This window comes from Enhydra lutris, unplaced genomic scaffold (genome assembly GCF_002288905.1).
Source record: "Enhydra lutris kenyoni isolate GAN:26980312 unplaced genomic scaffold, ASM228890v2 scaffoldscaffold19, whole genome shotgun sequence".
Lineage (NCBI taxonomy): Eukaryota > Metazoa > Chordata > Mammalia > Carnivora > Mustelidae > Enhydra > Enhydra lutris.
In genome coordinates, this window is record NW_019154103.1 from 39,101,297 (window position 1) to 39,116,112 (window position 14,816).

Below are 14,816 nucleotides of genomic sequence, written 5' to 3' on the forward strand. Positions count from 1 at the left end.
AAAGGGGTTTTCCAGATCTTGGGAACCTAGGCAGACAAAGGGGAAAAATGGGGAGCAGAGATGTCAGCAGAGGAAAGAGAGGAAGGGAAGGAAGGAGAGAGAGAAAAAGAGGAGGAGGAAGAAGGGATGGAAGAAGAATGGGGAAGAAAGAAGAAGAAACTAAGATTGATATAAGGATAGCAGAAGTTGAAAAACACTGACAAAAATTGCTGGTAGATATTTACTAAACACCATCTCTGAGAGACGTCAGAGGTTCTTGTGGAGCTCAAAGAATGTAGGATCTCATTAGGAGACAGGAATCAGGCACTCAACACTGAACTATGCAATGAAGAATAAAGGGAAATAAAACTGGAGATAACACGGGACTTATAGAGAGACCCATCAACAAATGAGAGTTTCAAGGCAATAGATAAGATGAACTCCATTTTCATGTGGGGAAATGGTATTAACTCTGTTGCTATGGATTCCTTATTCTTACTTGGCTTTATTAGCTTAACTCAGATTATGTACATAGGTGGCTCCTGGAGAGATAACATTTAACCCATTTCATTATCAGGGGGTCTTTCAGGGTATTATTTAAATATTTTGTAGTTATTTCCTCAAGCCTATACCATCCAGTATGTTGCCTGCAAATATTCTGAAAAAAAAATTAATTTCAATATTTACTTGAAGATAGATACCTTTGAGAGTCCTCATCCCACTCCTAACCCCACGATGCCCATCTAGAAGTTTCTTCTTAGAGTTGAGGTCATGGTACTAATGTTTTATGAGACTACAGAATGGGCATTCAATCCATTCAAAGTGGTGAAGGTTTGGTATCTTGTTATCTTTTCTAAGAAATGTTCTTAATTTGATGGGTTGAACTTTGGCAAAATGAGTCCCTTTAGTGACATAAAAGCAGCCAGTCTTTAATAAAAGACGCTGACAGATGCTGAGAGAGTTTTTTACAGTGGGGCTGAGTTTCCAGCTCTGCTGCATGTAATTAGGCAGGCAGATAGAGCTTCACTCATTTTACTAGCCCAGTGGGAGGGAGAGGGGGCAGGGGGCCCCAAAGTTCCGCTAACTTCAAGGAAACACACTCTCTCTTTCTTTAACATGTGTGTCTCCATTTCTGTGAAGAAATAAGTCTGTGTTTCATTTTATAAATTCTGCACACAACTGAGCTTGTGGTAAGGAACACATCATTTCTATTTATTTCAGGCAAGCGTAATTTATCCATTTCATAAAGAACTTGGATGGTAAAGATGGTATACATGTGTGATTTAAGGATCAGCATTTTTAGTGTGCTAACAACATCAATAAACACAGAATGCATTGTGTCAGCAGTCTGGCTCATCTGAATCTACTGGATTTTCCTATTTTGCCTTTTTTTTTTTTTAAATCTTTGGTCTTCAGGGTTTAATACTCTGGTGTCTGAAGTGCTTGTGTCCAAAAACAATTGAATTGCCAGTTTTCTTGGTCAAGGTAGCATCTCTTTTTTTCAAACTCTTGGTTTTCTCTGCTACATTTAATTGGGAACTCTGTGTCTGGCTCATAAAAATCTCTACAGAATGCTCCCCCTTCAACTTTTAAGTTTAAAAACCCAATCTGTCTAAGAACAAAGCTGGGGCTTCTGGGGAACAGAAAGAGAACTCTCTGGGTCCCTTTCCCTTGCAAGCCCCATTCTAGAACTAAATCCAAAACTTGGCTCATGTGTACCAAGCAGAAATCACGAGAATCTCCACATGTGCTGGCCATATATTCTATATTAGAATCGCAACCCTAGGACCCCGCAATAAAATGTGAAGAAGCAGAGAGGATCCCTGAGGACAAGGGGCCAAAACCAGAATAGGGACTCTCATTTGAGGAAAAAAACCACATGAGCAACTCAGAGCTATGAAGGGCACCAGGCTGTAACGACAGGAACTCAGAGGACCCAAACAACGACAGAACTATTTGGTTGAATTCCTAGACATGTTGCTCTGTAGGTCGAAAGGAACTTACCTCCTAGATGTGCATGTAGGCCAGTCTTGCCCTTTTCCAGGTTGATTGAGGAGGCAGTGTTTCTTCCCCAAGACCCATCCAGAAGTAGAGCCAACACAACTCAGGATCCCTGTGTACTAGTCCAGTGGGAATAATGAGCAAAGCTGGGCCAGAGCCAAGTCTGCTGTTTACAAGTTGTATTACTTTGGACATAGGACTTAAAGCTTTCTGAAGTTTAATTTGCTAAGCTATAAAATGGTTGTAGTAATATCACTACATAAGTGTGACTGGTACATAAAAGATCCTTCTTCTATACCTCATTGCATCTTGTCAAGCCCAAGTTTGTCAGGCCAGGTTTGTCACCCATATATCTAAGATTACCTCCTAACTTAGTAATTTGGCCTCTTGTGTCAACCAAGATACAGAATGGCCCATATTTGATGGCTGGAACACTGCTCGTAACTGTGAGTAACATATAGGGCTCCCTCCTACTGGGAAGAACACACTCAACTTCCAAACTAAAATTTGACAGGCCTCTTATGGGCCATGCCAACACTTTGAAAATAAAACTCTTGAAGTTGCAGCAGAAATATATTTTTACATGATAGGACGAAACCATCTGGAACTTACTGCTTACATGGACTGAAAGAGCTGTATCAACAATAGGGTTGTTATAAACTCAGGCTCCACACTGTCTCCTAAAGGGATTAGACAGGTCTCATAATGTGTTCTAGACAGAAAAAGTGACCCAAGCAGGGGCTGAATCCTTAGCTGTCATTAGTATTTTCCCATGTCAATGCTGGGATTTGAGAAGACAGAAGGAATTGACTTACTTTATATACTTGTCTGATCCTTTAGTACTTAATGAAAACTAGAATGTTTTTTTTCACCCCTATGGGAAAATAGCTAAAACAGGCAGTTTGTTCCTGAAATAAAATATCAGCAATCAAAATACTCTCGAGGTCCCTTAGAAAGCAGAACATCACAGGCTGATTACAAAGTAGGTGCCCCAAGCTTCTAGGTGCTGTTAACATTGTTTTATTTCCTTTATACAAAAAGTAGAAATGACAGAAAAAAACACCCTTGACAGAAAACAATACCACTGACCTGGTCTCATTGAGGAGCTGAGCCCTCAATGAGAGCAACTGCCCATTACCAAACTGCCCATTTTACTAGGAAAGGAAAGTTCAGTCAACATTAGCAAACACTCATGCAACTGATGAAAGACAAGATGGTGCCAGTGGCTTGGTGGATGTACCAATCCAATCTTAAAAAAACATACATTGGCCCAATCATGCTTTTAAATGGCATCTCTTTAGAAACACGTTATATATACAAATATCACCCCAAAATGTGTATTATATAGTCTACCACTATAAATTTAAGGCATCCTGATATTGTTCTTCTGCTGGTGAGGCATTGTTCTCATGATTCTATTTCCACAGTGGATAGTCCAGAAATTTCCAATGGTGTCCAAAGGGCAGCAATGAGAGATAAGAAAAAAAATGATTTACAAGAAGAGTTCTTTTGACTCTGGCTCAGCATTGTGCTTTATGCTGTAGGATTTCTTCATTTTTCTATTGATGTCATTATGCCTAAGCAGAAGAAAAACCATAAAGGCCAGAATTAGATAAAACTATGGTCAAGTTACAACACCACTAAACAACTTACCAAAAATGGAAATTATCCTCATACAAACCACACTGAAGAACACTTTATTCTACTAGGCAAATTATTCTTTCATATAAACCACTCTTTAAACAATAAAAACTACAGTCATGTAATAACACACACTTAGCAAACACTTTTTAATTTGGTTCTGGAAGTTATTTCTCAATCATGCTGACTGGAATCCAGGCAAGATTCTAGTCAAGTGAATTTTATAAAATTCGTCAAAGTCATGTCAAATCAGATAGTAAGTATAGTAATGCTGGTTGAGTGGAAATGAGATGTTTATATTTTACTGACACAGATTCATTGGTGACCTCTTTAATGTCCAATAAGCTTGAGTCCTAATTATTCAAAGAAGCTGCTTATTTGGTGGTGTGATTATTGCTGGAAGACAATAAGTAGGAAAGTCTAGGGGAAAAAGAAAAAAAAACTGAGAAAAAGTAATGCCGTTCTCCACCCCACCCCACTCCACCCCCCATATTTGATACTTAGTAAGCCTATGGAAAGAAACACAACCTTAAGCCTTGGAACAGTCATGTTTTGTAAGTGAATTTCCTTCTAGGTGGATGCATTTGTTCACATTCTGGGTATACAAATCTTCAGAGAGGAGTCACCTTCTGAAGGTGGGTGAGCCTACATATTAATAAATTCCTTCTTGTTGCTACATTAGACACAAACAAAGTGTTTCCAGTAATGCTACTTGCTAACATGAGGACATATTTGGATGGGGAGCTTCAAGTGGAGTGTAATGGCCTCAAAATCATGCTTGCTTGCAAAGACTGTGTAGACTATTTTCAGTGTTCCAGGAAGTATTTGATCCTCATCAACACCTGAAAGTTCTAATTCTTACTTTATTTATTCCTCTGAAAAGAACTTTATTAATTTTTTTTAAAGATTTTACTTTTAAGTAATCTCTACACCCAACGTGGGGCTCGAGCTTACAACCCTGAGATCAAGAGTTGCAAGCTTTACTGACCAAGCCAGCCAAGTGCCCCTGAGTAGAACTTTAGAGATTGTCTATGGGCAAGAAAGGGAAGAAAGGGAAAGAAAAACCTGATTGGTAAAAAGATGCTCTAAGGACTTCCAATTAAACATGGTGGATTAAATACACACACTCATCACCCCATTCTCACAAAACAACACTAAAAGGAAAGTAAAGAAATAAGAAAGGAATAAACCTAAACAAATAAGGGAAGTGAGAGGGGATGATAATATACAAAATACCAACACTATTTCAGAAACAGGAAGGTCGAAGGGCTTGTGGAGCTGATTCAGCAGAGCAGAAGATACAGAAATCTAAGCCCATGGACAGGGAACCCAGCAAACTGATGTATGCTGCAAGATGCAGAAACCAAAAGCACCATGTACTTCTGGAGGTGACAGTGGGTGCTGAATGGGTGCTAAAAATGGGAAGATTATTGGAAAAAAATTTTTTTAAGATTTTATTTATTTGACACAGAGAGAGATCACAAGTAGGCAGAGTACAGAGAGAGAGGGAGAAGCAGGTTCCCCACTGAGCAGAGAGCCCGACGTTGGGCTCGATCCCAGGACCCTGAGATATGACCTGAGCTGAAGGCAGAGGCTTAACCCACCGAGCCACCCAGGCGCCCCAGATTATTAGAAAAATTTTTGGAAGTAGCAATTCAGATCCCAGATTATCTCTCTGACCCAGTGTAGCTGGGTGACTGTCTCTTTCCCACTGTGAAAAAGATTGGAGGTTACAATTTGCAAGGCGCGAACCAGAGAGAATTCAGCTAAAGGGGGCAGAACCCATGAGATTAAATGAAAGTCTCCCTAAGTGAGAATATGATGCTCAACCCATCTCCTATTAGTCTGACTCATGAATTCTTGGCACTCAGGTTATGGGCACCAGCAGGAGACTGGAGTTTCCTTAACTTGAGAAATGAACTGGCCAAGAGAAAAGACTTAAAAATACTAGTAGGGACTTTCCCAACAGAAGAGCCTAGTCCTCACCAGTTCATGTGAAGCAACACTGGCCAGTCAACAAGCCTCGCCCATTAAGTCAGAACTTCCATTCAGCTTTAGTGAATATACATGAGTCAGAGATCATCAGATATTTGAGGAAAGTGCTACTATGAAAGACAGAACCAAAATAAACAGAAATGGAAGTCAAAGTGACTAGAGATGACATACGGAGCCAATGAGAGCTTTAAACATCTTTAACAAGGAAAGAAAAACTGGGAAAATGTCTGTAATTCATACTATAAAGGGTTAGTCTTCCTAATATGTAATATAGAAAGAGCTGCTATAAGTCAAAAGAAGAAGGCCGGAATCTCAATAAAATGAAGCATTAAAAATAGTACATTCATACAGTGAAATAATACCAATGTAAATACCTTTTACTGCAAAAAGGAGGAAAAGAAAAAAATATATACATTTATATTTGTCTGTAAAATTTACATGTATAATGCTACAATAAGGAAACAAAGAGAAAACCAACAAGGTACTTTTAGAAATTAACACTATTATAGCAAAAATAAAAAATTAGAAGGTTGGAAGGTACAGGTCAGTTCTTTCCTAAAAGAACTAAAAAAGCAAAAGTTCTTTCCTAAAAGAACTACAAAAGACAAAAGTATGGATAAAGATAGAAAACTAGTTAGCAAATCTGAGGACTGATTCAGTGTGCCCAACATTACAATAGTACGATTTCCAGAAAGAGTAAACAGAGAAATTGCAATGGACAAAAATTTCAAAGAAATTGTACGAAAACGTTTCCCAGAACTGAAACATATAGGTTTCCAGACTGAAAAAGCCTGCTGCGTGCCCACATGTCAGGAGTGTTAATGACATCATGACAAAATACTGGGGATGAAGAGAAAATCACAATAGCTTCCAAGGGATTTGCAATTTGAGAGGAATGGAGCTTCGCAACAGGCACATTGGAAGCAAGAGGAAAATGAAAAGTGTTAGAGATTCTGAGGAAAAGTGTTTCCTACCTAGGATTCTATACCCAGCCAAATACATCTAACCCAGTATGAGGGCAAATTGAAGATGTTTTCAGACAGGCAAGGTCTCAACAAATTTAGCACCCATTCACCTCCCAAAGATGGGAAGATGTGTTTACCAAAACATGAGCATAAACCCAAAATGGGAAAAGACAGATTCAGGAAACAGGGCTCTACACAAGAGAGAAGCAGAAGCAATTCCCAGAATAATGTATGGGGGGGAAACACCAGGAAGACAGCTGTGCAGCACTGCTAGATCACAGCAGTCCAGACTGGGGCAGGAGGACAGAGGTTGTCTCCACCAACAGACAAAATGAGAGACACCTAATCTGCCTGAATGTGCTAAAGGGAGGTTTCTGTCTCCTACAAAGTATTTAGAAAGGAACTGTAACCTGAGAAGTCAAAATTATTTTCTGCCCCTAAAATGTAAGGTTATAATTAGAAAGGAAACACATTATGGCATACTCCTTGGACCTACTGTGATTAATATTTATACAGCCATACTAATAAACAACACCAAATACTGACTTAACCCCAAAGAGAGATACAACTGTATTATTAATGGTGGGAAGAGGAAGGATGGGTGTGTGTGTGTGTTTGGGGGTAGGGGACAGTGTTAGGTGCTAAAATAGAGCTAGATAAGTTTGGTTCTTTGTGGAGAATATAGATTCTTTGAATCCTGGCTCCATAATTTGTTATCATCATTACTATACAAGCTTGGGTAAGATCATAATCTCTCTGTGCCTTGGCTTCCAATCTGCAAAATTTGATAATAATAGTACCTAACATACTAGGTTATTATGAAGGTTAAAACAGTTATGATGCATGTGGTGCCTGGAATATTCTTTCATACCTGTAATTGCTTTATAAGTGTGAGCTATCATTTTATACTATAGAAGTATAGTAGAATGAACAGAGAGAATATCTAAAGTTAAATATCTGAATGAGCATGTGACTTAACAAGGCAGAATACTAGAAAATACATGTGAAAGAAAGCCAAGTGATTGATTCAGAGGAGTGGAATTACAGAACAGAGTAGGTTGGGCAGAGGAGAGCAAATTTTTATTAGAATGCTAGCATTACTGTCTCTCTTTCTCTTTCTCTCTCTCTCTCTGTGAATATATATATATATATATATATATATATATATATATATATATATATACATATATATATATGAACCTATAGCAGTTCAACAAAAAAGTAAATGAAAAATCAATAAAAGTTAAAAAGAAGGGTTAGGTTGTAATTTAAGGATGATCTCATCATTTAGACACTAACAGTATTTCTGCTTTAATATAAGGGGTGTTGTGGTCAAGAACATTAAAAAAGAACACTTTCTGCAGGACACAACCCAGCATGATAAGAGTCGAGTGTGTATTTGAGGCATTTATTTGAATAATATCAGGATAATTCGAGGCTCCCCGAATCCTTCAATTTTCTTCCTAGTCCTGAATTACCAGTATTCAAAGGAACAGAATTGTTTGGGTAATTTTGGCATGAATTATTCAGATAATTAGCTGTTCCTTGATTTCATTTTTGGATATGAAATCACATTCTCAGTGACCAAAATTGGAAGAAGAAAAGGCTTAAATTTAAATAACAGTTTTGCAAGTAATCTAACTTGCTGATTCATCTAGGCACGGATTCCACATTTCCACAGCCTATCATGACCAGATAGCAATTTACTTAGAGGATTAGTCTAAAAGAGTCCACCGGCATGCATTACTCTTCCACTGATACCCAAAACAGGGAGACTTTGTTACTTTTGTGATCTCCTTCAGAACCATACGGAGAGCAAATCTCTAAATCCCATCTACTAAAAAACGGGATTCCGGCTCAAAGAATAAACAACTTGCCCTCCAAGTACCCACACGAAAAACTCACTGTAGGCAGGTGGGCCTGTAATCGAAGAGCCTAGATTTTAGATGGAGGACACCATCTTTTCTTGGGATGACAGGCTCAGTCCTTTTTATTTTGTTTCTGCTTTTACCTCTTCTTTCTTTCCTCTCTCCACTCTCTTTCTCACCAAATATTTATGAAGTCTCTAGCATGGGTCAGGCACCAAGCTGGACACTGGGGTTACAAATGGGGGTTGTAGGGAGGCTGTCAAGGGTCCCCACCCTCATGAAGCTCCTATGCATTTCCTGGAGTTTACTGTGTTTTAACTGTATAGTCTTTTAATTCTGCCTGGATTCTGATCTCTTTTAGGAAGGCAGCATATCTCATGCTGGCACAACGAAATGCCCGGCTTTAGAGGGAAAGATGGTGGTGCCATTGAGTGCACTGGCAAACCAGGGATGTGGCATTTGGGAAGGTAATGTATCCGCTCGATTCTCAGTGTGGGAAGGAAAATCCCACATGACTGTGGTTGGAGCAGGGATGCTTGGTGAAGGTACTGGAAGTTGTCTGGGTAAAGTCTCTAGCTGGTACTTTAAACCTCAAATGAATTGCTGCTTCTTGGAAACTCCAGCCTTCCTCTGAGCTTATAGAGAGGAACTTCTCTTTTAATGTTCGGAGACACCCCCGTGGTAGCAGAGATGATGTCTATAGGACACTAACAGGACAATTTCCTCTGTGATATTTCATGGTTCACACCAGGACTGTGGAGGGGAGGGAGGAAAAGAGGATGGAGGTGGGAGAAAGGAGTCATTTGTTTTTCAATTCTGTGATTGCATTCAAACCAGGATTCACATGCTGAAAGAACGTATTTCTGGGGGGATGGTTTTGGTTTGGAAGGAAGGTCTTCTCTCTGGACCCTCCTACTTCTCGTTCCTGGCTATTGCACATGTTCATTTCCTGCCTTCCAAGGGCAGTGCTTGAAGACTGAACCTGGGATCTCAGTTGCAATAGATTTTTCTGTGTCTCAGCTCCTCATATTTGGAGACTAAACTGTAATTGTCTTTCTGTAGCAGAATATGCTTTCTCCTTTTCCCGGTGGATATACGGCGTGTATGAAGAGAAACTCCATTTGTGAATCAGGTTCTGGTCAACCTTGGGAACTCTGGTGGCTGTTATAAAGGGTTTGCGAAGTTGTGCTGAGACATTGGGAGGGTCTGATCATTTTAACTATCCCCCACAACATGAGTATTTCCCTCCAAACACAAGATTCTGCTGTGCAACAGCCAAGGGTAATGCAAAACCATGGCCCATGCAAAGGAGAACCTGCTCTTGGGGAAATGTTCAAGACTAGGTTTTCCTCTCTCCTCTGAGTCACAGGGACAAAGCTCTAGTACAAAATATGGGTTTTTTCCTGTGAAACTAATATGAACCCTAAGGAGGCAGAGGTGAGGGTGGGAGGGATAAGAGTTGTACAGGGAACACACAGAAGCTGGGGACACATGGGGCGAAGGGAGGGGAAGGAGACCAAGTGGGTTCTAGGGGGTTCGGGAGTAGAGGAAGTCACCTCAGGGAACTGGTATCAGTTCCTGCTGATGGGCTGGCTCTAGGCCCCAGAGCTAGTATTTTAAAAATGAATATCCACTTCAGATCAAGGCTTAGAAGTCGAAACTATAATTTTTGAGCAATAATGCCGTTGTCTGTAATCACTAAATTCCCTTTTTGTATTAGCCCTTGAACCAACTTTTCTAAACTGTTACATTGGGAAGACTCTGTCTGCTCCCGGGGAGGTCTCTCTAGAACTAATTCCTCGAGGTATCACACAGCCGTGACCAAGAAATTATAGACACATCCTTTCAAGAATTCTTAAAAAGCATATGAATTAAAAATAGATACTTTAAGCTAAAAAAATTAAAGACAAGATTAGAATGTGGTTATTTTCTTATATCCAGAGAAATGACGGCAAGGATGCCTTTGTTCCGCAAGATCAGGGGCTAGTTTTTTTGGTGCCAACTGGATTTTCCCATCATGAGTCTGGAAATACTCATCAGTGGGGCTGAGTGCACTCACTGTACTTGGGAGACAGCTCTCAGCCAGGGCCTCACCTCTACTTTTCTAATGATTTCCCCGTCTTTGCTCACTTTTTTTGTTTAGTATGGTATCCTGACAGTAAGGACATAATGTGTGTGTGTGTGCAAGCACTTGCATCCGTGTGTGTGTTGGAGGGGGTGGGCACCCTCAACTCTGACCTCCTACTGGGCCTCACAGATGACCACCGCCACACCTCACATCATGTCAGGCCAAATATAGGACTCTTGTTGAGGGGTTATTGAACAACCTTGACATCTACGCAAAATATCGGATACCGGAGCTCTTGGTTCTGGATGGATCATTTCCCAGGTGGCTGATTCCTTGGCAGTAAAACCCACATGCATGGTGTTTATCACTTCCTGTCTTCTGAAGCAGTCTGCGCTGGTGTTGGCAGGAGGACGAGGGTTTCAGGACACAGTGGCACTGTGGTCACAGAGCATGTGGCTAGGAGTCGCCAGGGGGCTGATATCCTCTGCCTCTTGGTAGCTGGATGCAAAACTCATGCCACATGTCCCAGGTCTCACTTAGACTTAAACTCTGGGAAATGAATGTCTTATTGGCGTTTTAAGACAAGTAATTGCAAACATCCCCTTGGGGTTGTGATAACTCAAAACCAACTTGTCCTTGATAGGAAAAAGTAAAGATAAATCTGTTTGTTATAAACAAAGTCATCATCGTCTGTGGAAACACTCTGGGAAAGCTGTCCAGAGTAATGGAGTTGGATATAATTTTAAAGGGCATTGAAAAGAAATTTAGATTCTGGGCTATCAAGCTGTGACCAATTTAGGAAAATAAATAGCAAACAGAACCCCCACCCAGAGGTGACGTTCTTTCAAATGTGTTTATTGCTCATATCTTTCCCTTACCAGGAAAAATAAACATTACTTAGGAACTAAAATGTGACTCCAGCATATGCCTGCAACTAGGTGCTGGGGCCCCACTCTTTCTCCTGTGGTCATAGGGATAGGGCCATTTGATAGCATTAATTTTTGGAACCAACTCCAACCCAACGACTGCCATTGGTTTCCACAGTTATATAAGCCTGGGAATCTCTGTTACCCGAGAGGAGATGTTTAGCCTTCAAGCAAATTCTTGGGCCAGGATTTGAAGGCATCACTGAGGGAGGAACATGTGGGTTCCTTTCTACATTGTATCTTTCTGTGGGACGTTCCTTCAGTGGGTCCCATGGACAATATGAAGCAAGTACTACAGTCAGTTAGGTGTTTTCATCATTAACATGCTAGTGTTAATTCTCAGAGGAATATTCATTTCCACTATAGCTATCCACCCTTATTTTGTCTAAAGAGTGAACTTGGCCCCATTCTCTCTGCCTCTGTGTCATTTATGAGGGAATTCGAGAAACCTCCCTCTCCAGTGTGAGCCAACAAGGGACTTTTCTCTTTCTGTGGAACACATGCTAAACGGGAACCATGATAAAGTAGAGGTTAATTTATAAAGGAGGGAGGGGAAGGGGTCAGGATGCTTATTTAAATATACTGAATATTTTTATTTTCGGGTTTCTGCTTATCGCTGAACTCAAACTCTGTTAATATGAAAATCCAGTGACTCTGAGGCTCAAAACTGAGCCTTTAGAAGGATTGTTCCCTAACCTGAGTAGGAAAGGTTTAACTTAGAGTTAGATAGCTCCGTAGCCCCAAAGCCTCACTTGGTGCTCTGACTTTTGCAATTCTATTACAGAAGGTCGTTCAGCTTTGTTCCATGGCTTATAAAAAGGATGAAATATTTCAGGCAGGACAATCTACTATGATACTATCTATCTTGTTTCTAGGTATTGTAGGAACCTTCGAGAGATGACAGATGTTCTCCTTCTCCCTCCCAAGAGTTTGTCAAGTCTTTGTGCTGCCTTTCCTGAGGGTATTGCTGGTGATTTCTGTTTAAGGACAAGAGCAGAATCTTCCAGGTACCATAAGACACACCTGACCTCACCTGGGACTAAGAAGGGCATGGGGGTGGGGAGGTGGGTTGAGAGGAACAGAAGGTGACTAATACCAATGTCTGGGAAGGGAATGGACATTATTTTTTCTATTTCCTTCCTATCCTAAGCCCTGGGTTCACAAAACTGGTTGAGATTCCCTGCCCCAGGGTGGCTGGAAGCAGCCCAAACTCAGGCACTGTGTGAGCCTGACTCAAACTGAATGTTGGTGACCAGTAAATACCTAAGCTCCAAGATGCTTCCTTCAATGTACTGAATTAATGAGTCCCCAGGGGCACTCCCAGAAATGCCAGAGATTTACTTCTCCTTTGGGCTGACCAGAGACCTGGAGCAGATTAAACTTGATTTAAGGGGTCAAAAACAACAACAACAAAAAGAGTGACATTTCTTGTGCCTTAGTATTCTGAACTAAAATGTATAAATTTATACTTACAATACACACACTCCAATTTGGGTGTGTTTGTCGTTCTATAGAAACAGATGCACATTCATAAAAACGCTGCAGAGGATTTTGGAAGGGTGCTGCAAGGCGTTCCGGGTTTTTCTTTTAACTTAATCATATTAAAGCAAGATTGAATGATTTAAAAGTGACAACCTCCCTTAACATGAATTTGGGGGTTTCTTCTGACAGAAGCCAGTCACCCTGTGTACCAAGTACAGGAAGTTGCCTTCCACGACTCTCCTTTCACTGCTCCTGTTTCCTGCTTTGTCTGGGAGTGGGAGTTGGGCACATTCCCCAGGAGGTTGGGGGGAAGGGAGGAAAGAAAGTCCCGATGCAGAAGGACTTTGCCCAGAGAAGCGCCCAAGCCCCCGGGGACCTTTAAAGATGACTCTTTTCTGTATACAGTCCATGCATTTTGAAGCGTAAATATTTTGTTTGGGAAAGTCCCGTGGTTTGTCTGGTGGGCACACCCAGACGGGCTGACGGCAGGGCACGGGGGTTCTGAGCGTTAAGCGAGAGCAGTTTCAGAATGGCAGGGCCTTGCTTCTCCCAAGCACGATGATGAAAGGAGCTTTCAGTCTAGCATCAGCAATGAAATAAAACCTCAGCCCTCCTTCACAGCTCCGATTCTGATCAGAGATCGACTCCGTCCACCCGTGACAGGAAATTTAATTTCTATACTTACTGGGTACTTGACTCCATTAAAACAAAGACTGAAAGCCAAAGTCAACCAGGAGACTCAGCATGTTTGTAAGGTGAGTAGCTTCCTCTGCCCTCTGCAGCTGGAATGAAACCCCGCCACAATCGGGCCCTTGGTCCCTTTCTAAAGCCCCATTATAAGACTGGCTGCTTCTGTTGGGGGTTTGTGTTGCGGGGGAAGGGGTCATTTTCTTTGTCAGTATCAATTCCTGCTAAGGGTGCTCAGGGACCGTGGTTTCAAAGGTCACGCTGCTGGAAGCCAAGGCATGGCCCCAGTGCGCGAGGGACCCACGAGCTAGCACCACGTACCGTGCGCGGTTACGCTGAGGCTCTTCAGTCAGCGTGTTAGAAGAAAGGGTGATGCAGCTGCCGTACATCTCCTGGAGAGGTGCAATTAAACATCATCTGAAACATGCAACAGAGCTCGGCACATGCACGTGTCTCAAACAACAGGAGGCATGCAGGAGGCAGATTAGTGGACAGAAGCTTTGTTCACACGTTCAGGAGCGCAGGGAGCTGCTGAGGTCATCCGTTCCCTCCCGGTGACAGAACCCATTAAGTGACTTGGGAAAGTCTAATGTGAGCAAGGTAAGGCTGGCCACGTGAAACCCAAAGGGGCTAGGGATTGGGGCACGTGGGGCGGCGGGTGGGGGGGCTTTTCTAGCTGAAATGCATACAACACGGAAGTCCCTTACGACAGACAATTCATGTTGGAATTCAATGTGTAGTTAAAACGGGCGTTCGATTAATGAGAATGATATTGACAGAAACTCGATTTCGGAATTGCAAAAGGAATCTGGACAGGTCTTAAACCTCAGCGTCATGGAGTTTCTCCTTATGGCTCATAATCTATTATGCAAGTTGGGACTCTCTAGATTGGAGGGATATTTGGGGTCCTTCCATTCCTTAGAGGTTCACATCTGGGATGCCATACCATTTTTGGGGGGATGGCACCACATGCACAGAGCACAGAGCAAACATTTATCGCTGATAAAAATGTTTCTAGCTCTTCACTGCTTTTTAAAGCGCAAGCCTTTCTAGGAAATACAATTACAAAATGTAGTTCACGGCACACTCGGCCATGCCTCAGGTACCGAGCGCTTTAGATGGCTCCGGCATTATCCTGATCAACGCTCAGGAGGGTTTATGTCATAAAATGCCAATGCGGAGGGTCCCTGCGGGTGTATTCCTG

General features: G+C 41.6%; 1 protein-coding gene across 2 annotated transcripts in view; it reads right to left on the reverse strand.

Moving 5' to 3' along the window:
- Nucleotides 1-3,299: 3,299 nt before the first annotated feature.
- The window catches only part of LOC111148324 (synuclein alpha interacting protein), a 79,586-nt gene continuing 68,069 nt past the window's right edge, over nt 3,300-14,816 (reverse strand). For both annotated transcript variants that reach the window (XM_022504828.1, XM_022504827.1), the window contains 2 exons: nt 13,934-14,004; nt 3,300-3,557 (listed from right to left, as the gene is read on the reverse strand). In XM_022504828.1, coding sequence (XP_022360536.1) covers nt 3,473-3,557; nt 13,934-14,004 — 156 coding nt within the window. In that variant the 3' untranslated portion in view covers nt 3,300-3,472. The remainder of the gene's footprint in view (nt 3,558-13,933; nt 14,005-14,816) is intronic.